The following is a 21,832-nucleotide window of genomic DNA, read 5'->3' as shown; positions in this document are numbered from 1 at the left end:
AAGTCATCTGTAAATTAAAGGGACACTTATTCCAAGATATGCACCAGTGCGCAGGGTTTGAGGGACACCAAGAAGGATTAGGACATGAGCAACAGCAATGGTCCAGCACAAAAAATTCTAGATCCTTTCATAAAGGGAATGTCAAATCTGCAAAATGTGACGACTGTCCAGCTTCAGAGGCAGAAAGCTGCACAACACGATGGATGAAGCAAATACTGATCGAAGCTCTGAACAGAGGAACATACCAAGAGTAGGACAATCTGAACTAACAAGGGAACATACCATAAGTAACATTCTTCGAAGGGCTCTATCATGATGCATTGATATTCATCATTCAGGACCGGGAAAAAAAAAAGAAACATTTATTAGTGATTCTGTTTTGAATTAAATTTATCCCACCAACAGTGAGATGAAACAATCTGAAAGAGCTTAAAAGCCTGCTTGGATTGCCATTGAGAAGAGCAGAGCTCTGAATTGATAGGGATGTTGACTGATGCAACATCACATTAATAATTACATTTACTCTATCAAACTGTTGATTGGCTGAGAACATGCTGGAGCACCCAAACATGATATGAACCAGAAACCTGAATGAACATCTAAATAGCACCACCAGTAGGAATGATCCCAAACTGAAAGTTCAACAATAAAATGAGTACAATTCAAGTTGATATTGACAATGATTTATCTGTACAGTTTATAGTTTTTTTATTTACAATGTCATCAAGATATAAGACAGATTATACATTCATTTGCATATGAGGAGCTTTGTAACCAAAATTTTAGGGAACCCAGCCACGCATGGATGAGCTTCTCTAAAAGAAAACTTGATTATAATACAGATGTCTGACAAACAATGACTGGTTTTGTGATTAGATGTTATGATGTTATCCAAGATGATGGTTTCCTGAGTAATACCGGGGGCAGTCACTTGATGAGTCAAATCAATCTACTTGATGAGTCATATCTATTTACTTGCTGGAAGATTCATTAGTTTGCCTGTCAGTTAGTTGTGCCATATGAGACTTGTTTAGTCGACCTCTTAAATTGATAATGTATCTCTGGATCCGTTGCTGATCTAAAGGAGAGAGCGAAAATGGTGGCTTCAACGGGAGTGACACTGCTTCCACCATAATAAATGTAAGCAACATGATTGCTCTCGAGTAGATGCAACTGCTTTGCTCCTCTGTCCCCTAACTTCATCCACCTGAAAATAAGGAACATTAAACTAGGAAATAGTGATGACAGCAGATGAAAACAACAGACATAAATGCCAAAACTTTTTATCTATTGTATAACTAGGAATACTGGGACAAAGACAATGGAAAATGTCATCAAAGTCAATCTCAGAAAGTTTTTACTAAGCCAAGGGAGTTACAATTTCCTTGACTCAGTTCGCCACAACAGCTAAGGTCTCCAACAAGACCAGGATGTTAAACTAGATTAGAAAACGGGAAGTGGAACAGTCATGCCACTATAGTCTCAAACTATTCGTGTTATTTTCTCAATAGTTGCCTCCCCATTCTAGGCAACACATTACGACATTGTTTACACAGAAGCCAGAACCTGCCCCTCTTGTGTCATCCACATCATACCTGATCTAGAATCTGGCTCTCTGACCAGCATATCACAAGTTCAGCAATCAGGAAGAATTTGGCAATGTTGAAAAGTTCAAAATTCAGCAAAAAATCAGTATATTGGGGAAAATAGAAAAACCAGACTAATTAAAAATAAATATTTAGAACATATATTATAGAATAATAGAAATTCATAATCAAAATTGTTGATGATAAAATCTGGAACCCAGCAACAGAACTTTTTTTTTTTTGGGAGAATGACTTGAACCTGTAACTGCGAACAAGAGTTGCTGGCCCCTGCCATGTTGGAGGCTGAGAAAAAATAAATGAAGGAAAGAATAGGACAGGAGAGAAGGAAAAGAGTATGGGACATAAGGAGGCCTTTTAGCTTCCCTTGTGAAAAAGGTGATTTATTATACCATTGCAATTCTAATCCACAAGTCCATCATCCCAGGCCATTAAAGACCAATGTCATGGTCCACCTTGTTTCCTCGATGCTTGAGCATGTACACACATGCAATCATGGCACCTGAGTTATTTTTGTTATCCACGAATAATTCATGGGTTGCAAATTATTTGCAATTTCTTGAATTTGATGATAACTTCATGATGCATTAGTGAATGTCCGAATTATTCATGGAATGGTTGGTTTGATAGTGAGCCATGAATAATTTGCAAAATATGAATTTTTCAAAAATTGCCAAATACTGTGACTATGTTGACCCGCACATGCTTCCCACTTTTAGGTCTCTTTAGACAGGTTATATGGTATACTTTTATATAAACCATCAAAATCTCCATTGAAGAAATCCCATTTCATGCTGTTACAATTATCATTGTTTCATGTGTGCGCGTGCGCGCGGAGAGAGAGAGAGAGAGAGAGAGAGAGAGACTCCATTTTCTGCATAGTCCTTTTTGAAATAATACATGATGAACAAGAAGTGTTAATAATGAGGATCAATATAACAATACCAGAGATCAAGTGTACCGAGTCAGTCAAGGATTTCCCAAAAGCATGGTGTTCGGTAATCAAATTGAAACCTGATTACATGCCAATAGAGGTTACACTATTTCATTATTTCTAGTGCAATCCTTTACAGTTTTAATTTTGAGCAAATGGCCAGATCTTATATGTCATAGCAGGCTTCCTATGATTTAAGTTACCCTTTATTTATGTAAATTTCAATCAAAGAGATCAGAAGCAAACCAATTTGTGACATCCAGATCACTCAGATATTGATTATTGTTTAGGAACTTCAATTTAGTAACAAAATCACTTAAACTTATGCAAGAAAAAGATGACAAGAATATGGTACAAAAATTGCGTAGATAGGTGCTTGTTTGAGCCTGATGCTACATAAAGGCTAGCAGGCGAAAGACTATTGATGAGACAAAAGTAGCAACAGCAGTCTATGCCATTTGTACTATAAAACTCCAGTAACCATAAAATAGTTTAAAAAACTGTATCAGCTGGCCTTGCACTTTACTGTTGCTAATCCAGATAATTAGACAGTAAATGGAAGAAATTGATTACTTACAGCACCACTTTTCCCGTAAGCTAAAGCTGTTTGAAATATAATCTCCACGGCATCAGGCATCTCCAAATCACCTAAAACACATGATGGTTCTTAAAATGACAATCTTTAATTGAAATTGCTAAGATATTGATGATTGGCAGAAATATCATCAGTTATTGGCCAAACCACCTATGTCCCGCAAGCTATTAGAGATCTCTTCAGCTCGATCATATGCAACAACAAATCCCTTCTCTGCCCACAAGGAAACAGATGACGGCTTCATGAAATCCACTCCCTCTGCTATGTTCAGAGACATGTGATCTTTTTGATGAGATAGATACTCATTAGCAGAAGAAGTATTGAAAGTATCTGTCTCAGTTTTGGAGGCCATCCATAAATTACATATGTCTAGGGCTTCTTTCCAAACAGCTAAAGTCACTAGTTCAAGTGAAAATGATTCCAGATGCAATCCTGCATGAAGCTGTAACCATCACAAGTCACCATCAAATAGAATTTGTTTCCAACGACAGATTCTTTTCCAGTTATGCTAGTGAGAAGGTGAGAACTGCATCCACATAGTAGCATGTCAAGTTTTTCTAGTTTATATGAGAGGTTGGTCTGATGAAATTTATGTGTCCAAACTGAGAGAGCTTTTCAACAACCTACTGCCATGCTATGCCAGAATTGAAAAGGTGGGATTTAAAATGAACTTAAAAATCAGTGAGTTCCAAAAAAAAATATATGAGGACCTAATATCATTAAGAAAGAACACCAATCTGGAAGCATAACCATCAAGCCTAATTGCAATTATTTGGGGTTAGGTTCGGAGTCCTCATTCAACAACAATTCCAAGTTTGGGCTGTCTCTAATGTTATTGCAAACTTTTCCATATCTTTCCTCACAACTTCCCACCGTGCTACCTTAGGTTTTGTCCTATGCTTACATCTTTTCCAAAGATGATTACAATTTTTTTTAGGAAAAAAATACAGTAGAAAGGAAATACAACTATCTTTGTCCAAGTATATGTCTATTCAATCTTTCTAATATGAGATAGTTATGATCTACCTTTTAGGAACTTTGTCGGAATTAAAACCTCTGGCCTCCCAGCATTGGCGTGTGGTGGCTAACATCAAGTACCTTCTCAATAACTAGATAGTTTGACAAATACCTTTCCTTCAGTAGTTAAGCAGGCTGTGATGTGTATTCTTCTATAGGATATTAAACCTTAAATCATAACCATCCTTCCCATCACTGGTTTGTTGGCCTTCCTTCTATATGTAGCACCTCCTAGTTTGACCATTGCAGAACCAACATTATACGACTGTCATAGCTTTTCCTCTTGGTTGTGGGTTCCTGGTGCTAGCCTTCTCTAGTTCCAAACACTCATACGAGTGCACAATGTCGCCTTCTCTTTAATTGACACAATATGCTAATTTATTCCTACCAAACCATTTTATGTTAAGGATTCATTTCTTTGAAATTTTTTTTGATTCCATTTTCACACTCCATTCATGGATACCAGCTCTAAATATTATTTAGATATATCTCTCACCAGAAATCTGGACTCAGATCCAAGAAAATACTTATAATCTTGTCCAAGTCCATATCCAGCAGAAATTATAACTAAGTCCCAGGATACACATTGAGATCCAATTGGATATGAAAACTTCTGTCCGAATCCAGTCCAAACCAGATACAGAAACAAATACTGTCAGATATCATCTGAATTTTCAATCCGAGAAATGATGCAGATAACTTGCAACTGATACAGCTGCAGCTATCATGATTTCAAAACTTATAGTACTTCTAGAGCATCCTAGAGTATTCAATCAGAAATTAAATACATGCAGCTTCAACTAGAACTTGCATACCTTTCCTTGTGCTAATTCTGTGAGGGCATTTACATACTGGCTTAGAAGCTGAAGCCTAGTGGAAGGATGCAATGATGATGTCTCCTGCACATCTTCCAATGCAATAGATGTCTGTGATGTTGATGGCAGAGCAGAAACATGGCTCCCCACACTCTCCACTCCACAAATAGAACTAACAACTAGCTCCCTAGTTTGCATCAGACCAGCAGCACCCTTGCTAGTCATCTTCTGCCTGTAACTAGGAGGTCTAGTTGTAGAATTATCTCGCACGGATGTCTCCAGTGAAGAAAATAAAGTCTCCATAGAAGCAAAATTAGCAGGAACAGAACATATTCTTGTTCGATGGAGTCGAACGAGTCGGCAACTGGACATATACTCAAGATTAGATCAGTCAGCAACAAACAACCTCAGAACAAGCTTGAAAACTCACCTTTTGAAGTACTTGAGAATGAAAGACCTCGATCCATGCTTTCAGTCTTCATGGTATGCACATCTGAAGAATTGATGGATCATCATCTCCTAAGTTAACATCTGCGGGTGACTCTATAGCAGTTCCACTTATCCTACATGTTAGCATTAGACCATCAAAATCTATTTAATCAAAATGTTTCTACGGATATCAAATAGATTTAGGAACTTCATAACTTCCGTCCTTTGATAAAGACAATTAAGCTAATTTCCCTTCATTAATATCACAATTTAATATACAAGAACATGAAGTTTAAAGTAAACCTTGGCGCCAAGAACTTGTGGTTGAAAAAATCTTCAAATGCTAGTCTCTCCACTGCCAAATAATTGAAAACTGAAATTATCAAAACTTATTTTGGTGGTGTAACTAGGCCCGCAATGTCAGGCTCAAGACCAAAAAAAAAAAAAACTTCCTTTTAGATTGAATTAAAGCAAATTGGAGCTTTTCTTTTCTCCAGCATGTTTTCAATCATAGTAACAACAAGTGCAGAGCATAATACAGTGGTAAAAGACAAAGAAAACACATCAAGAAATAAATGTTTAACAAATGCAAGTATCTTCCATACATGTACAAGGTGATAACAAATTAGAACCCACTGTCTTCCATTTCAGGAACTAGTGCTTGCAATATCCATAACAAACAAGTTCTTCCTTAACCACTTTGGTGACAAGTTATTGTTTCTTTTTCCTCTTATTCTTTGCATTGGGAAAATTTAAATAAGGTGGAGAGAAGGGAGGCAAAAGGGTAGAGTGTCACATACAGTGTCACCATCATCTTCATCTATCTCTGTGTATCTGTATGTGCATCCGTATACAGTTGAAGGTGGCCAAATTTTGTTCAATCTGTCCAACCAACCCAGTCTAACACAGGGTAAACTGGGTCCAGATAATATTATCCCTTGCCTGGAAATACCCAGAAAAGAAAAATGACAGAATTTAAAACCTCTTTGTCTGGGTCTGGATCTGTAATCTCAAACAAGCTGGGTCCTTAAATAGGACTTCAAGACCATGTCAAGACCTGGTCATGTCTGGATCCATAAACATAGGAAATTAGGATTCTTGCTATCGGGCTTCAAGACCAGATCAAGTTCCGATTTATAAATCTTGAAAAAATTGAGGTTACCACACGATTCAAAAGAGACCATCAAAAGCAACTAGACCATCAAGCACTCTAATGGAAAGCTTCACAAGGGCCTGCCAATGTGAAATTTGAGCATAAAATCACTTCCATTCAACCCAGCACTGAAAAAGCTTTCCATGGCATCAAGAATCATTTTAATTCGAGTGCAGATGATAAAGTTGCAGCCATTTTAATAGGACTGATTCGCTGAAATTTGTTGACAAAGTTGCTGGTGATTACCATTTTACATTTCCATAGCTAGTCGAATCCGGAGACTAATTTTGACAATTTTCTGAGCTATTTTTCCCACTTTTCTTCGTTAGAAAACTTTTGTTCCTAAAGATATGGATCCAATTAGGCTTAGAAAAGAAAAAAATTGTTGTTTCATACTTTCCTCACTGGAAGTCTGGAATGGATTAAGCAGTGAATCGTACAGTTGAGGGAACCCTGCAACTGCTAACCTCGTATACTAGATTATTGTCATGCTATGAGTAAAGTTGAGATTTCTCTTCAATTCCTTTTGCGTCGTGAGAAACCAAGCAAGAACCAGTGGTGAGGCCATAATTTAGAAAGAGACCTTGGCAAGACTGGGTTCTTTAACTAATGCCCTATGAAGGCTGTGGGAGCAAGACCAAAGGATGATCAGGAAGAGGTGTAAGGTATATTGTTTGTTGTTGGTTATCCATAAAAACTACCACTTGTTGCTTTCTTCTTAATTATATCACATCCACATTGTTTACAGTGTTGTGCTTCCACATAATTTATCTCTGCAATTTGTCCTAGCGAAATGGGCTCCCAATTCCCTGCTTGCAGCGCATACATAATTTTTGTACACCTGTTGCTTTTCATTTAGATCTGATTAAGCTATTAACAATTGATTGAAAATCCAAAACTGAGGTCATGTTCAAATCAGACCGGATTGAAACCAAACCATTGTGGTTTAAACTTGAAAACTTAAAACTGTGGTTCCTACCAAATTAATACACAAGCCAAATAATTCACAGGAAAAGCCTTTGGAATCTGATATAGTTGTTCTCAAATACGTCATCCAAGCAAGCAGGTCCAGTCCTACTCAAACCGAGTCCCAAGACAAGTCGGATGCAAGTTCGAAAAATATCAAAAGTTTAAACAACATGGTCACCTTCCCATCATTATCAGTCTAAACTAGAACAGCTACTGTGTATCAAGACCAGTTATCTATAAACAACATGACTTGCAGTAGAACAACATACAACATTTTCCTCTGTTATGATGCACTTAATTTTTGATAACAACATGTGAGCTCCAGAATCAACATAGAACATATTGTAATTACCAGAAAAAAGGAAAACGAGCAAGTACTGAATCAAATCCAAGAATTAGGTAGACTTCCTTTGGATGTCTGCACTTATGCTTTCCAGCACATAAATATAATATAACCAAGCATTAAGAATTCTCAGCATAGACCACTATGAGAGGCTTTTAGATGACATAAGATTATGAAATCCTAAACATGCCATGTTGTAAATAGAACATCTTTACCTGGCTTTCGACGTAGAAGGCTTCTACAGAGATCAATACAATCAGGATGCAAGTCCATCAAAACATCTTCTGGAAATTGCAGTTCATTAGATGCCAATATATTCTGGAAAAGCTGTTATCACAAGAAAAACAGAAAGAGAATTATAGCGAACCACATGAATTAGTTTTCATTGTATGCAAAGTATTACAAATAACTGAAAAATATAAACCTGAAAATGAGTATTTCCATCAAAAGGCAGCTTCCCTGTGACCAGCTGGAACAGAATTGCTCCCACGCTCCATAAGTCAGCCTGCATTTATACATTTTATTATTGAACAACATAAAGAGTTGCAGAAATTCACAAGTACAATCTATATACAAGTTCTTTTATCACACCTTGGCATCATATTGTCTATCCTGCATAATCTCTGGAGCCATGTATAAAGGGGAACCACAAAGTGTGTCAGCTAACCCTTGCGGCATCAGATACCTGGCAGAAAGTTATTTCCAATAAGTCAGCAGAGTAGGATATTAAGACTTCAATATAGCTGCTATCTGAGTGACACATCTGTACATTTGGTTTGATGTCTGAATCAAGGAGGTTCATTTAACCAGCAACAATCCAAGTTTAGGGCTGGAATAATCTCAAAATAGTATCAAGCCAAGCTCAATATCAATAGCTCGCTTGTTTTCATCTTAATTAGGCTCAATATATGCAGAAACATGTACAAATATCTCCTACTACATTTAAAAAGAACTCTCTTAGTGTCCGTTGTTGGTTCAATGGTCTCACACTATGGCAAGTGAGGAAAAGTTAGAACTAAGTGAGCAGTTAGAGAGGTTCAAAAGAAAAGCTACGCAACTGTTATAATTGCAGGAGAATTCCAAGAAAAGAAAAGTCTACACATTAGAGTTCCAAAGAAAGAAAAAAACTACAAACAAAATCTAAATTAAATCAGATTCCCACGTGCATCACACATGTTAAATGCTAGTATTTATTGTTTACATGTTATTGTTTACATGTAAGTAAATACATTCTTACTAGTGACCAAGGTGCTTGGATGTACCATAGTGCAATTACAGTATGTACTGTTCTGACAAGTTAATTGGTGAGAAACAAGCGCTCAAACCTCTATAGCATACAATGTGTCTACCTATGCCATTCTACTTTAGCCTATATCAAGGTGTATCAAAGTGATACAAATCGGTACAGGATAGTATGTAGCCGTACAGGCTTCTACTTGCTTTCTCATCCTAAAATAATGCCCTACCATGGTAATATAAACCCATTTTATTTAAGACAATTGAAAATCTTTCTCCCCCTTTTCATTTTAAGAATTTGAAGACCTAATGAATAGACTGGACATGGTAATGATAAAAAATCGTCTTCTATATCCAACAAAAGATTAGAACAAACATAACTCATAATATACAAGTTTTATGAGCTTCCTATAGTACCAAAAACGTGTACAACACCTAAATTCGTGTTTTTGACAACTTAACATAGTTATATGTCTCTTTTAATTCATATAAAAATTTATGAGCTTATTTTTGTGGTTAATTTGAAAAGAAATACTAACATGGCATTAGTTTGTATAAGAAATTATTTGAATTTGCAAAATATACACACCAAACAGCAATGCACAAATACATTAGGTGGCTTATGATCCAAGATTTTTCAGATTAGCTAAAACTTACACGTATCTGTTTAAAAATCTATGAATTAGAATAAAGCAGTATTGATCACTATTTATTAAAAAGTAGGATAAGGTTTATATCTTAGTTGCTGCTTGAAAAGTCTTTTGCATACTTCATAAATTACAGTGCCAATTCATGCCAACTATTGGCACATTACATATCAGTTTGGCCCCTAACCAGCACATGATGATGGACAATACTCCAATCCTTGAATTTTACTGATGTAAATTATTGTGATTAGTCAGGATTTAGCAGCTTATTAATAGCCCCTTGTGTTAGCAATTCTTTCCCGACCATGCTATTAGAATGAGGAAAAGACTACCGGTCATTTTCTCTTAAATTTTGCTATCTGGAGCATGAAAGCAAATAACTCAAAATATGCTCATCAAAAAACCATTTAGCACACTTTTAGAGTTGGTCTATTACTAGTGCACATAAATGTAGCATTAATTTGATGCAAAACAAATGGACAATAGCAGGATAACTGCAAAGATAGATATTTGAAATAAGACATGAACTACTTTTATTAATGCCAAAGATTATCTCCAATATAGTATATCTGGTTATTGAGGCTAACTTCCAACATTGCACAACATATGATCAAACGGATGCATGCATTATATTTTTTCTCCAATTCAACTTGCTTGTTGATACGAACAGTGTCAAATAAGGGATCTTGCAATTACACAAGTGCAAGCCGAACCCAACCTCCAACTGCTTGCATTGAATCAAACTAACATCATCTGGAAATGCCAAATATAATATATGTTTTCCGATTGCCCAACCAGATGGGAAAGGGAGAGAGAAGAGATGGAGCAAGAAAGCAGTTTGAGATATGCAGTTGGCCCTCTCTGTCTAGGTGGCAGATCTCCTTGAGATTTCTCCTTTACTACCAGTTGTGGCCCATATACAAGCCCCCTTCCCCCAGCCACCCAAGGGCAATGATGAGACATGCAAGGCCAAGGCAATTACACGCACTTTGAGTTAACTAAACTACTAAAGTTAGCTCATTACCGTCTGCTGCTCCAATGGGGTAATTTCCAACATTGCACAACATATGATCAAACCGATGCATGCATTATATTTTTTTCTCCAATTCAACTTGCTTGTTGATACAAACAGTGTCAAATAAGGGATCTTGCAATTACACAAGTGCAAGCTGAACCCAACCTCCAACTGCTTGCGTTGAATCAAACTAACATCATCTGGAAATGCCAAATATAATATATGTTTTCCTATTGCCCAACCAGATGGGAAAGGGAGAGAGAAGAGATGGAGCAAGAAAGCAGTTTGAGATATGCAGTTGGCCCTCTCTATCTAGGTGGCAGATCTCCTTGAGATTTCTCTTTTGCTACCAGTTGTGGCCCATATATAAGCCCCCTTCCCCCAGCCACCCAAGGGCAATGATGAGACATGCAAGGCCAAGGCAATTACACGTGCTTTGAGTTAACCAAACTACTAAAGTTAGCTCATTACTGTCTGCTGCTCCAATGGGGTAAAGTAGTGGGTTCAACCAGATATACACCATCTGGTATCCCTAGTCCCAACCAAATGGGGCATGGGCCCAGAATAAGATAGCTAAATAAGTAAGGTCATGGACTATGTGAGTACATTAAGATTGAAATTCAACTTAAGTTGCAAAGCTTACTAACTTCTAATTGATTGAACTGGTCACACCTCATGTAAGCCTTGTATTTAAGAAGTAATCTAGGTAACAAATATTACTGTAGCCTAGCTAGAGACTGGGACATCATGAAGTACCTTATGCGACAATACAACTACTTGCATGCAAATCCTCTGATAACTCCTATAAATCCTCAGGATATCATGTGTGATAACATCCAACCCACAACCAATACAAGTATGCATGGTGCCCATTAAGTTATGGGACTCAAATCAAATAATGGAGAAACACTGCCTCAGATAAAGCATTTTAGAAGTCATAAAACTGCTACGTATATCTAACTTTACTAAAATAAATTCGCCGATTGTCCTATAAACTGACCTCTATTTTGTCGATCCTTTTAACCTACTGTTTTTCGAGCCAAAAATCCAAACTTGAAACTTAGAACATGTTTGGCTTTGCTTTTATTTCTTGTTTTCTAATTTCAAAAATAAAATCATAGAAACTTAGACCCAAAAAGAAAAAAGTGTGGAGCCCCCTTTTTTTTTTTTTTTTTTCAAAAGTCGCCTTCATTATTTCCCTAAAAAAAGAGAATAAGTAATTTTTACTTTCAATATTTTCAAAAATACAAAACTCATGTATTTACCACTACTGCCACCGCTGCTACCTTCATCATGCCACCACTACCTTCACCACATTATCACCATCATCATTGTCACCTCCACCATATTACCAATAGCCCACCATCATCATTGTTGCTACCACCACACCATTACAGTCATCATTGCCCCCACCACATAGACGACAACCTGCCATTACCATTGCACCACCTCCACTACACCATTGTTGCCATCAATGTCACCTTGACCACATTGCTAATGCCCCGCCACCATTGTGGCCACCACTACCATCTATCACCACCTCATCATACCACCACTGCCCCCACCAACAACACCACCGGCATCTCCAATACCTCCATCATTACTATCATCATCTTTACTACCATCACCATATTTATATTTTTAAAGTATTTTTTTGAGCATGATATTTTTAAAAATAATTAACTATATTGAACATGTTTATATTTTTAAAAATTTAGAAAAAAGAAAAGAAACTTTCTATTTTTGAATATTAAAAAAAAATGAAAGTGATGCCAAATGGCACTTTAGATTTTATTGTTCTGCCTAGTACTAATCCAAAAACAAAAGGCAGTTTTGGAGTTCCGACTAGAATGGAAGTATGAGACCAAATGTACCATTTACATTGTGATTTGTTGTCATTTCTTAAACTTTTTGTCCCATTCCTTGAAGCATTTTTTGGAGATGTAACTAGGATTTTCATGTCAGTTTTGAGTAGATTTAAAGACCACTATTTCAATTTAAAGGAGATTTACAAAAAAATTATATTTTTGACATAGACTTGGCCATTATATAGCTCCATTTCATAACATGTAATGTTTTAGATTGTCATCAAAACAGTAGCTTGATATAAAATACCACCATCTAAAATGAATAGAAACTTGATTTTAATTTAATATATTTATAAATAATGCATTTTTTTTGTTCTTTCAACACAGCCACTGAATGCCAGGCCTTGAACAACAGAATATATTCTACTCTGTAGGCTAATTTATTTTCATGTTTTTTTTATTTGTTAAATATCATTAAAAGCCTTGAACAATACAAAGCCACTAAATGTCTAAAGCTATAAGATATCTTTCATCACAAACTTAGTCGTAACATACAAATAATAACCTTAAGTCTCCCTCAATTACCTGATGAAACTGATTGTCTTACAGTAACTTATACCATGTCAAACAACTCATGCTAACATGGAAGATATCCAACATGTATGGAAATGCACCAAAAAAATCCAACATGCCTCATAAAGTATCTCACACAATTATCCGTTTGCTAATTAAACCATTTTGCAGCATAATGAGGGCATCCATCAATTCAAGATTTTGACATCTTCTTATACAAGACTGTTTACCTTACATAAGCCCTCCACCTTTCTCATCCAGACTTGCAACCAGTACTGGCAGTGTTACAGGAATCAAGGATATGATATATATATTTAAGGAAAAAAGATTTTGTTTTGATCTTTTCATTTGTTATGTTTCTTTAACTCCTGCTGACCCTACATCCACCCCTTTTCCTTCAGTTTTATCATCTTTCCTCTGTATTTTCAAGAAGTGAAAGTGAATCAGATCATTCAGAATTTTTTATTTTCTTACCCCACTTCCTTCCAAATATACCTTTTACTTCTACTATGACTTTGGAATTTTGAAACAAAGAAATGTCACATCAAACTCCCAACATCTTAGTTGTCGCATAAGGTTATATACTTATATCCATTACCTTCCCCAATGCTAAACACTGGATAATGAAAATAACCACTTTATTAAGCCATTTCTCATTCATATCTAGATAGCAAGAAGCCAAAACCATCAAACCTTGATTATTGCCTGTGGGCTAATTTTGTTCAATATTTACCAAGAGATAATTGCATCAATTTACATCAAGCTTTAGTTGGGTACTTCTTTTGGATCTTCTGAACCTACATCTATGTATGGCATGTTAGAAATAAGAGGATGCAATAAAAAGACAGAGGTTTGCTATCCAAATCTGTGTCAAAGCAGATTAGACAAGGGTTAATGGTAAAAACTGGGAAAAAAAAAAAGGTAATTCAAGTTCAGAATCAATGGAGGTCTAGAAACAAAATACGATTGAAGAGAAGGAATGGTTCAGTCACTGCTTGCAGGTCTCATGATTAAAGCTTAGAACTGAATTGAAGCCAAATGGAGAAAAAGTTATAACCAGAAGATTTCTGGTGCAAGACCATAAAAATTATGGTTAAATATTAATGAATTCTACTAAGAAGTATGAAGTAAGGTTTTAGGTGATTAAGAATAAGTTTATGCAGGAAGGACTAAAAAAGTCTGCTGTCCCTTTCTGTAGCAGTGAATATAAGGAGCTGGAAAGTAAGGAGACAGAATGGATAGAAAAGCATGATGAAAAAAAAAAAAGATGAAAAAAAAAGAAAAGGAGCTCTGCCTCTATTTCTTGTTTACCATCACCCAAACACACATAACTCCAGCTTGCCTCTCGCTACTTTGAAGTGGTTAGCCCCAAGACTAGGTTAGTTGAGCCCTCCTAGGCTCTACAAAAAGAAAAAGAGGAGGAGAAAGAAGTATAACACACACTAATGCAATCTTCTTTCCTTTTATTTCTTATATACCATTGAAAAAGACTGAAACCAAATATTCAACTGAGAAAAAGTAATAGAATCTAATGTCCCACCGGTGGGCTGAGTTATTTCCTTATTGAAGCTTCTAGCCACTAATAATATTTCCCACAAGTTTTTTGCCATGAACTGCAGACAGCAGACCATTAAATGGATGAAAGCAATACTCGTTACACTACACAAGGTTTCACCACTAATTGCATTAAAGGACATGGCAAAACAAACATTCGGGTCACTATATCCTCTACTAATTCCCCAAAAACTAATCAAGGTCAAGATGGTCATTGTAAACAGAAGGCCTATAATCATGAAGATTTGGCAGCAAGTAAGAGAAACAATTGTACTGGATATAAAGTAGTAATGAAACTCCTTTTTAGCCTTTCAAAGGCTAAACCAAGGCATTAGTTTACAATTACAGCAAGCAAATTAGAGTAAAATTCAAATAGAAAGATGTATTAAAACATCCAATTGACTCAGATGGTTTTTTTTGGACATCATCAGCCAGAGGACACAGAAAAATTATTGCTTGAAGTCAAACCAGACATTATCTTATACTTTTCCAGAAAATCCTTAGTGCAGAATTTATTTTACCAACGAAATCTATTTTTCCACATTGTTAGAAATTACATTTTCATGTTCTACAATGGAAAAGAGAAACATAGAAGAAACTTCCTATACATTATACAAACTCCAATATGGAGAGTCCTATTCAAATAGAACTTTAAGAATCTAGATTTAAGCATGTGGGACTAATAATAAAAGGAGTTAAAACATAAGTATTATTCAGTTGGACAACATTCTCTATGCATCCACTTTTAGCATGCCAAAGTTTCCAACTTAAGAGATAATAGAGTTACACTTACAAAAGAGTATCACATAACCTTTTTACTTCTTTGGAAAGCTTATAGGATGAAAAATTATGGCCTAGCAGACATCTTTTGTGGCAGTCATTTCTAACTAATTTACGAAATTGACCTTAAAACAATTATAAAAGCTTCAATAGAAGCGAGAAATTACATAATCTGGTCTGAACCATGGAACTATTTGATAATCACTTTTCCACAATCAAATATTGATTCATTAAGCAGTTGTCATTTTAAATGGATAAAACAAGCTTATCCTTCTAGTGTGAAACAAAAGTAGACAAAGAAGTTCACAAAGAAAATTGTGCACACTCTCTACCAGTTTGTAGCTTTGTATCTTCTAGAATCTAGATAGTTAATGTGCTAATTATCAATTAACAAACGAATTTCAATATAATATGTCATCAGCTGTAGATAGATAATTAATATATTACACAATTGACGTAGAGGCAAAGATAGGAATATCTTACCAAAATGCTGCACAGAATAATCTAGCTCAGATATTTACTAAGATAAGAATGCCAAATGCAATTTTCTCACCTTGCAAACCCAAAATCCCCAATCTTCAACACAGGGGTTTCATCAGTACTTGACAGTAGAAGGTTCTGCAAGTTTATTATAAGATGGTTAATACATAGAAATTAACTAACCATGATCGGGTTTAATTGTAACATCCCATATAATATAATTAACATGAAGATATAATACTTGGAATCCAAGCATAACTCTCTCATCACAAAAGTAATACATGGTTAAATCTTCGTTACAGTGCATAATGCACAGAAATTTTTAACTCTCCTGCAAAATTTGTCACCACAGCAAGTAAACAAGGGAACATCAGTAATCCCAATTTAGAGCTTGGATGAAAAGGGTAAGTAATGACAGGTAGAGGTAATATTGGCCATAAGCTGCAAGCCTCATCCACCAATATGGAGTTGAATTTATGAATTCGAGTGCAACCAGTCAAAGTTCAAAATTTATATATCCTGCTATCATTTAACTTTATGAATTGGGGATGATTTAAGGGCAAGGAAACCTTGAGCCAGCAACTCACCTACCATAAAGTTGTGAAGACTAATTGGCTAGGTTATTTTTGATCCAAACTGCCAGCAGAATCACATTTGACCCACTTTTGTGTTGCATTAAGGTCAAAAAACCCTACCAAACCTGAAGCAGATAAGCTACAAGGGTCCTTAATTTAGCCAGCAAGCACCCAAGTAGTGACTTGGGAGAAACCAAGGCTTTCACTACCAACCCATACTAGCCAGTATAGGGCATACCATACTAACCAGATTGGTATGGCTTAATACAAGGCTATACCAACATATGGTAACACTAGAAGTGTCCCTTGAGTTGTCCTTTGCATTTTCCAAGATATCCAAGCCAGGTATTTATTAGAAGTCATGTCATTAATTATAGATAATTTAAGTGTTTGACTTTTTTGCTTCTTGTGAAAATTTTTAGAATTATGTGTTTTCTTTTAGTACTTTGTAGTGTATTTTCATAACCTATACATTCACCCTTCTAGTCAAGAATGAATTAATTATCTTAGCTGCATAGAGACGGGGATATGTCTCGTGCTTATGCCTATATCAAGGGGTACTCTACAAGGGAAGGATCAAGTTGTTTGGAATTAGAAGTATCGCCTTTTGGTTTAGAAATTTGATGTTATAAGAATTATCTGCTCTTATATTCTTGGAGGAGTCTTCATGGATAGCGAGCCTATTTTAAGATTAACCTTGTATTCCTTTACCTGTCCATCATCCAATGTGACGTGGTGTAGCTACTGTGCCGAATCCAGCAATGTACTACATGCAGTATAGGGGTGTACCATACCGACATGATCAATACCATCAAGTTACCAATATAGGAAAAGCTAGGGAAAAATTGTTAGCATGTGCAATTATCATTTGTAACAAAGTTTAGTCATATCCAGTGGATATGTATAATTGACAATGAAGACTTTTAAAAACACAAATACGAGTTCTTGTCTTAAAACCTTATTTCTCCGCCATCTTCCATGACGTCCTCTTCTAAAGTCCCATTGTGAATGGCATTAGCAGTCACCAAGTTAGCAGTGTTTAAAATAACAGTGGTGGCTATCCCTTTCTAACTATGTCAAGGAATCATGGAAACTCGACCATGAAAACTTATGAGGTAAATAAAACAGTTTGTGATTAGCACAGTACTCTTGTTGAGCATCATGAATTCAGAATTTTTTTCCTCTAAATCATTATTTCCCTGCACTCAAGAACTGGTTTGTATCACATTTATCCTTTTTATTAGATTTGCTATGTTATATTGCTCCCAATATTTTTATATTTTGTCAACTTTGTGACTAAATGTACCATCCTAGTTAGCACATTGAGTAACCTAGATGGGTCAAATCACAGAGATTGATCCACATGCAGATATAAGTACACAACACCAACCCACTAGAAAATTATGTTTGATCAACAATGCATCCACTGATATGGGAGAACCTACCATCACCATTCCCATGTGACAAAAGTGCAAGCCTTTTGTATTAGTTGCACGATATGTGCTCTTGTAGCTGTGGTCAAGGAACAACATTACAAAATTCTACTATATTGGAAAACCATGTTTTACATTGGGAATCACATTAATCTTAGAGTCACAAATTATAAACAAAAGAGTAAAATCAAGGAATGCGGAACCATTTCGGGATATACTGAGCCATACCGATAGTGAATTGGGATGGTTCCAGCATTCAAAATGAGAAAGTGACAAAAAAGGGGAGAGGGAGATGGAAAGATAGGAAAAGAAAGAGAGGGGGGAGGGAAGAAGGGTGGCAGATAATCGGAAAAGGTGGCAAAGGGCAGTGGAGTGGCGTAGAGGGGTGGAGGGGCTCCACCCTTCAGACCCTTGTTTCATTCAAGATCAGGGTCCCGGATGGGCCTCTTTATTTATTTTAAAAATTTTAAGTTAAATAGACAGAGGAGTTGCCGATGGCCCCGGATGGGCCCTTGCTGATTTCACTTAAAATTTCAAAATAAAAAGGAGCCCACCTAGACTTCCATCTTAAATGAAACAGGGGTCTGAAGGGTAGAGCCTTTCCTCTACCCCTTTGTGCCACTCCCTAGCCTCCGCCAACTGTTTTCCACCCTCCCTCGCCCTCCCCCCCCCTCCCTCCCTCGCCCTCCCCCCTCTCTCTCTCTTCCTCTCTCTTGTTCTCCCTCTCCCGCGTCCTCTTTGTTATGTATACAAGCCTGGCATGGAACAGCACAAGGGCGTACCAAAACCATATCACTAGATGATTGGTACGGGCCCTGATACTAACACAATGATCCTTAAGAAAAATAGTAGAACAAACCTTCAATAGGTGATAAAATAATTGATTTGATGCCTACAAATATCATATAGTGACCAATTATTTCATTGTATCTATAAGTTTGGGTGGAGAACCAAACCAGGATAATAAACCTATGGGGCACCCCTTTTAGTAGTCAATGTGGGACTATGACAATATCCTCCATCTAGTCTCATGTCACAGTTGGCTCCTACTCGAGAGAGGGAGGCCCACCCATGATCTAGATATCAAAGCCAGATCCATTGTTTGTCACAACCTTTATTAGTCATGTGAGCCCCTTACTGAGGGATATCAGGGTCAAGGGGGACTCAGTAGACAGATTTATGTCTTCTATCCATATCATAGCATTTTGATGTATATGATATTATAAGAAAAATCACTATCCAAGAAAGCAAATGATGCATCTACCTAACTAGATTTACCTTTCTGTTACTTTGTTCTCTACATGTCCAATAAACACGAGGTCTCCATCAAAAAATCAGTCTATTAAAAAAAAGAAAGAAAAAAAAAAGTTCTTTGTTATTGCTCAAAATCACCCACTTACATGACACAAGCCCAATAGTGTTATGATAACTAAACAGCATTAAGTGGTACACCATGCATCATCTACTAAGGATTATATGCTGAAAGTTATGCATTCAATCGCTCCACATTATCAGCATATTCTAATCAGGTGTATGCACAGAGACATTAGTAACCTAGCAATAAGTTAGCATCTAGTTGTCGTATCAAAAATTGGCATAACGTGGTATCTCCCCTGCAGCGAGACCAATTAATTCAAGATTCTAGTTGAAACTTGATACCCTTTTCCAAGGCATAATTATCACTGTGCACTTTCTAATTTATACCGCACGACATTCAACAGTAGCATCTAAGAACGATAATATTAAACAAGAAGAAAACAACAAAAGCCTAGCTTCAGATAACACAGTCACCACCCAAAAAAAAAAAAGATAAAGATAAAAACAAACCCACCTGCGGCTTCAGGTCCCTGTGGATGAGATTATTCTCTTGAAGAACCTGCAACCCCGAAGCTGCACAAACATACTCAAAACTCTCAATCCCATCAAACCAAAAGTCCAAACACGAAAACTTAAAACAGCAACACGACAAGACCCCATCCAAAACCAACCCAAAAACTCGATTAAACCCCACAAGATCAAACACATACCCAGCTGCCGCATAAAGTGCCTCGCGACGGCCTCCGAAACCCTCCCCCGCCGCTGTATGTACGCTGCGAGATCCCCGCCCGTGCAGTACTCCAGCACGAGAAATATCTTATCCTCCGTCTGTTCAAACCCACCACTCTAAAATTAGCAAATAAGAGAAGTGATATAGATAATTAATTACAAGAAGGCAGTGCACCTGGATGGCCTGGTGGAGGCGGACGATGTTGGGGTGGGAGACCTGGCGGAGGATGGCAATCTCTTTGAGGAGGCCGTCGCGGATCTTGGAGTTGAGCTGGTCCTTGTCGATCTCCTTCACGGCCACCTCCAGGCCGTGCTGCCGGTGCCGCGCCCGCCACACCACCGCGAACGACCCGGACCCGATCCTCGGCCCCAGAATGTAGTCCCCGACCACCCGCCCACGCCCCAGCGCCCAACTCTCCCCCATCCTCTCAACCGATGGGCTTCGGAGTTGGTTTATACAAGTTCAGAACATTAGAGAGAGTAGTAGTCGGAAGACGCTGGTGAAAAAGTGAGGCGCAGAGCATGGTATGGTGGAATTGGGGGGAGACGAGGACTAGAGACGAAAGGAAAAGAAGACGTGAGTGGGTTACCGAGGTGGGTCCCAGTTTTCCAGTTTACTGCTCCGTATTAAACGTCTCTCCGGGGATTTTCCCGGAACGACAGAATACTATGTCGTACTGTTTAAGATGTATCACAGATCGAAACATTTTTTCGAAGTGAGGAGGATATAGAGCGTGGGGACAAAACTACAAAGGAGTTGGAAGGATCGAAACAACTGCGTCAGGAATTGGAGTACGGGAGAAAAATAATGCTCGCTTTGGTTACCGGGTTCTTTCGGCTGGGAACTCTTAGTTTGTTGGAGCCTACCACGCTACGATCCGGCTTTTTGTGCTCAGAACCGTGGTCTAATTGGGCCGGATGGGATCCGGGGACCGGCCCAGCTGTTGACTGGCCGGTTGCTGAGTCAAGGATGAAGGGTTTTGGGGGATTACCTTTTTTTTTTTGGGTAAAGTTTTGGGGGATTACTTTGATAGTTATCCTGTATTAGTCTTCTCATCTGGTAATAAATAAAATGAGTAAACTTGTGCTTGAGATACACGCAAGCTGCAAACAGTACATTATATCATGTAACCAACTTTTATAGTTAAATACCGTCATTGTGTGGATAATTCTTACTATAAAAATAAATATTATTATATAATTGATGGGCAGAGATGAAGGATATAAATTATCCAAGTTGACAATAATATTTGATAGAATGAAAGAAGAGGCTCTGGTGTATAAAGAGAATTTCACCATCTAAAAAGCAATCATATAAAAACAATGAAATCCACTATTCTTTTTTTATTTGGTATCCTTAGAATTTATTATTTTCAATGAAATGCTTGGAAGGAGTGGTTCGGAAGGACAGTAGCAAAAGCCGATGACCTCGCATCATCGATTTTTCAATGTAGATACTAAAGAAAAATAATTCTTATCAAATATTACCAAATATAGATACTAAAACAAGAAAGATACCATGATAAAGATGACTCTCCATGCATCATAGTTTAAGGCACCAAAATGGATGGTGCCTATAGCGATAGTGTAGTTTAAGCATACTTTTCAACTCCAATGTAGGCCAAAGAATAATATATATACAGGATCGTTGTATTGGTTTTGGAGTCAACATATAGAGATGTTACATTATAGATTTTTGACTCAAATACAAACTTTTCTCTAAATAATCCTAGCATCAGAAAAGCAAACATGTGAAAATCTATTTTTTTAAATTGCTTCATAAGGCAACCTACTCAAACCACATGGACATATACTTGCCAAAAAAA

At 37.0% G+C, this 21,832-nt stretch overlaps 1 protein-coding gene across 1 annotated transcript; it reads right to left on the bottom strand.

Annotated features, from left to right (window-relative positions):
- Positions 1-864: 864 nt before the first annotated feature.
- On the bottom strand, positions 865-20,542 carry LOC105054241 (serine/threonine-protein kinase ATG1a). Its single transcript, XM_010935718.4, is given in 16 exon segments — positions 865-1,168; positions 1,171-1,207; positions 3,116-3,186; positions 3,284-3,575; positions 4,966-5,291; positions 5,294-5,329; positions 5,396-5,470; positions 5,473-5,528; positions 5,698-5,749; positions 8,075-8,186; positions 8,284-8,364; positions 8,451-8,544; positions 16,026-16,090; positions 19,792-19,850; positions 19,988-20,105; positions 20,182-20,542. Coding segments are annotated over 16 exon segments (1,920 nt in total). The 5' UTR covers positions 20,431-20,542; the 3' UTR covers positions 865-971.
- Positions 20,543-21,832: the final 1,290 nt, after the last annotated feature.

This window comes from Elaeis guineensis, chromosome 11 (assembly GCF_000442705.2).
Source record: "Elaeis guineensis isolate ETL-2024a chromosome 11, EG11, whole genome shotgun sequence".
NCBI classification, from domain to species: domain Eukaryota; kingdom Viridiplantae; phylum Streptophyta; class Magnoliopsida; order Arecales; family Arecaceae; genus Elaeis; species Elaeis guineensis.
This window is presented reverse-complemented; position numbering and strand designations above follow the sequence as displayed.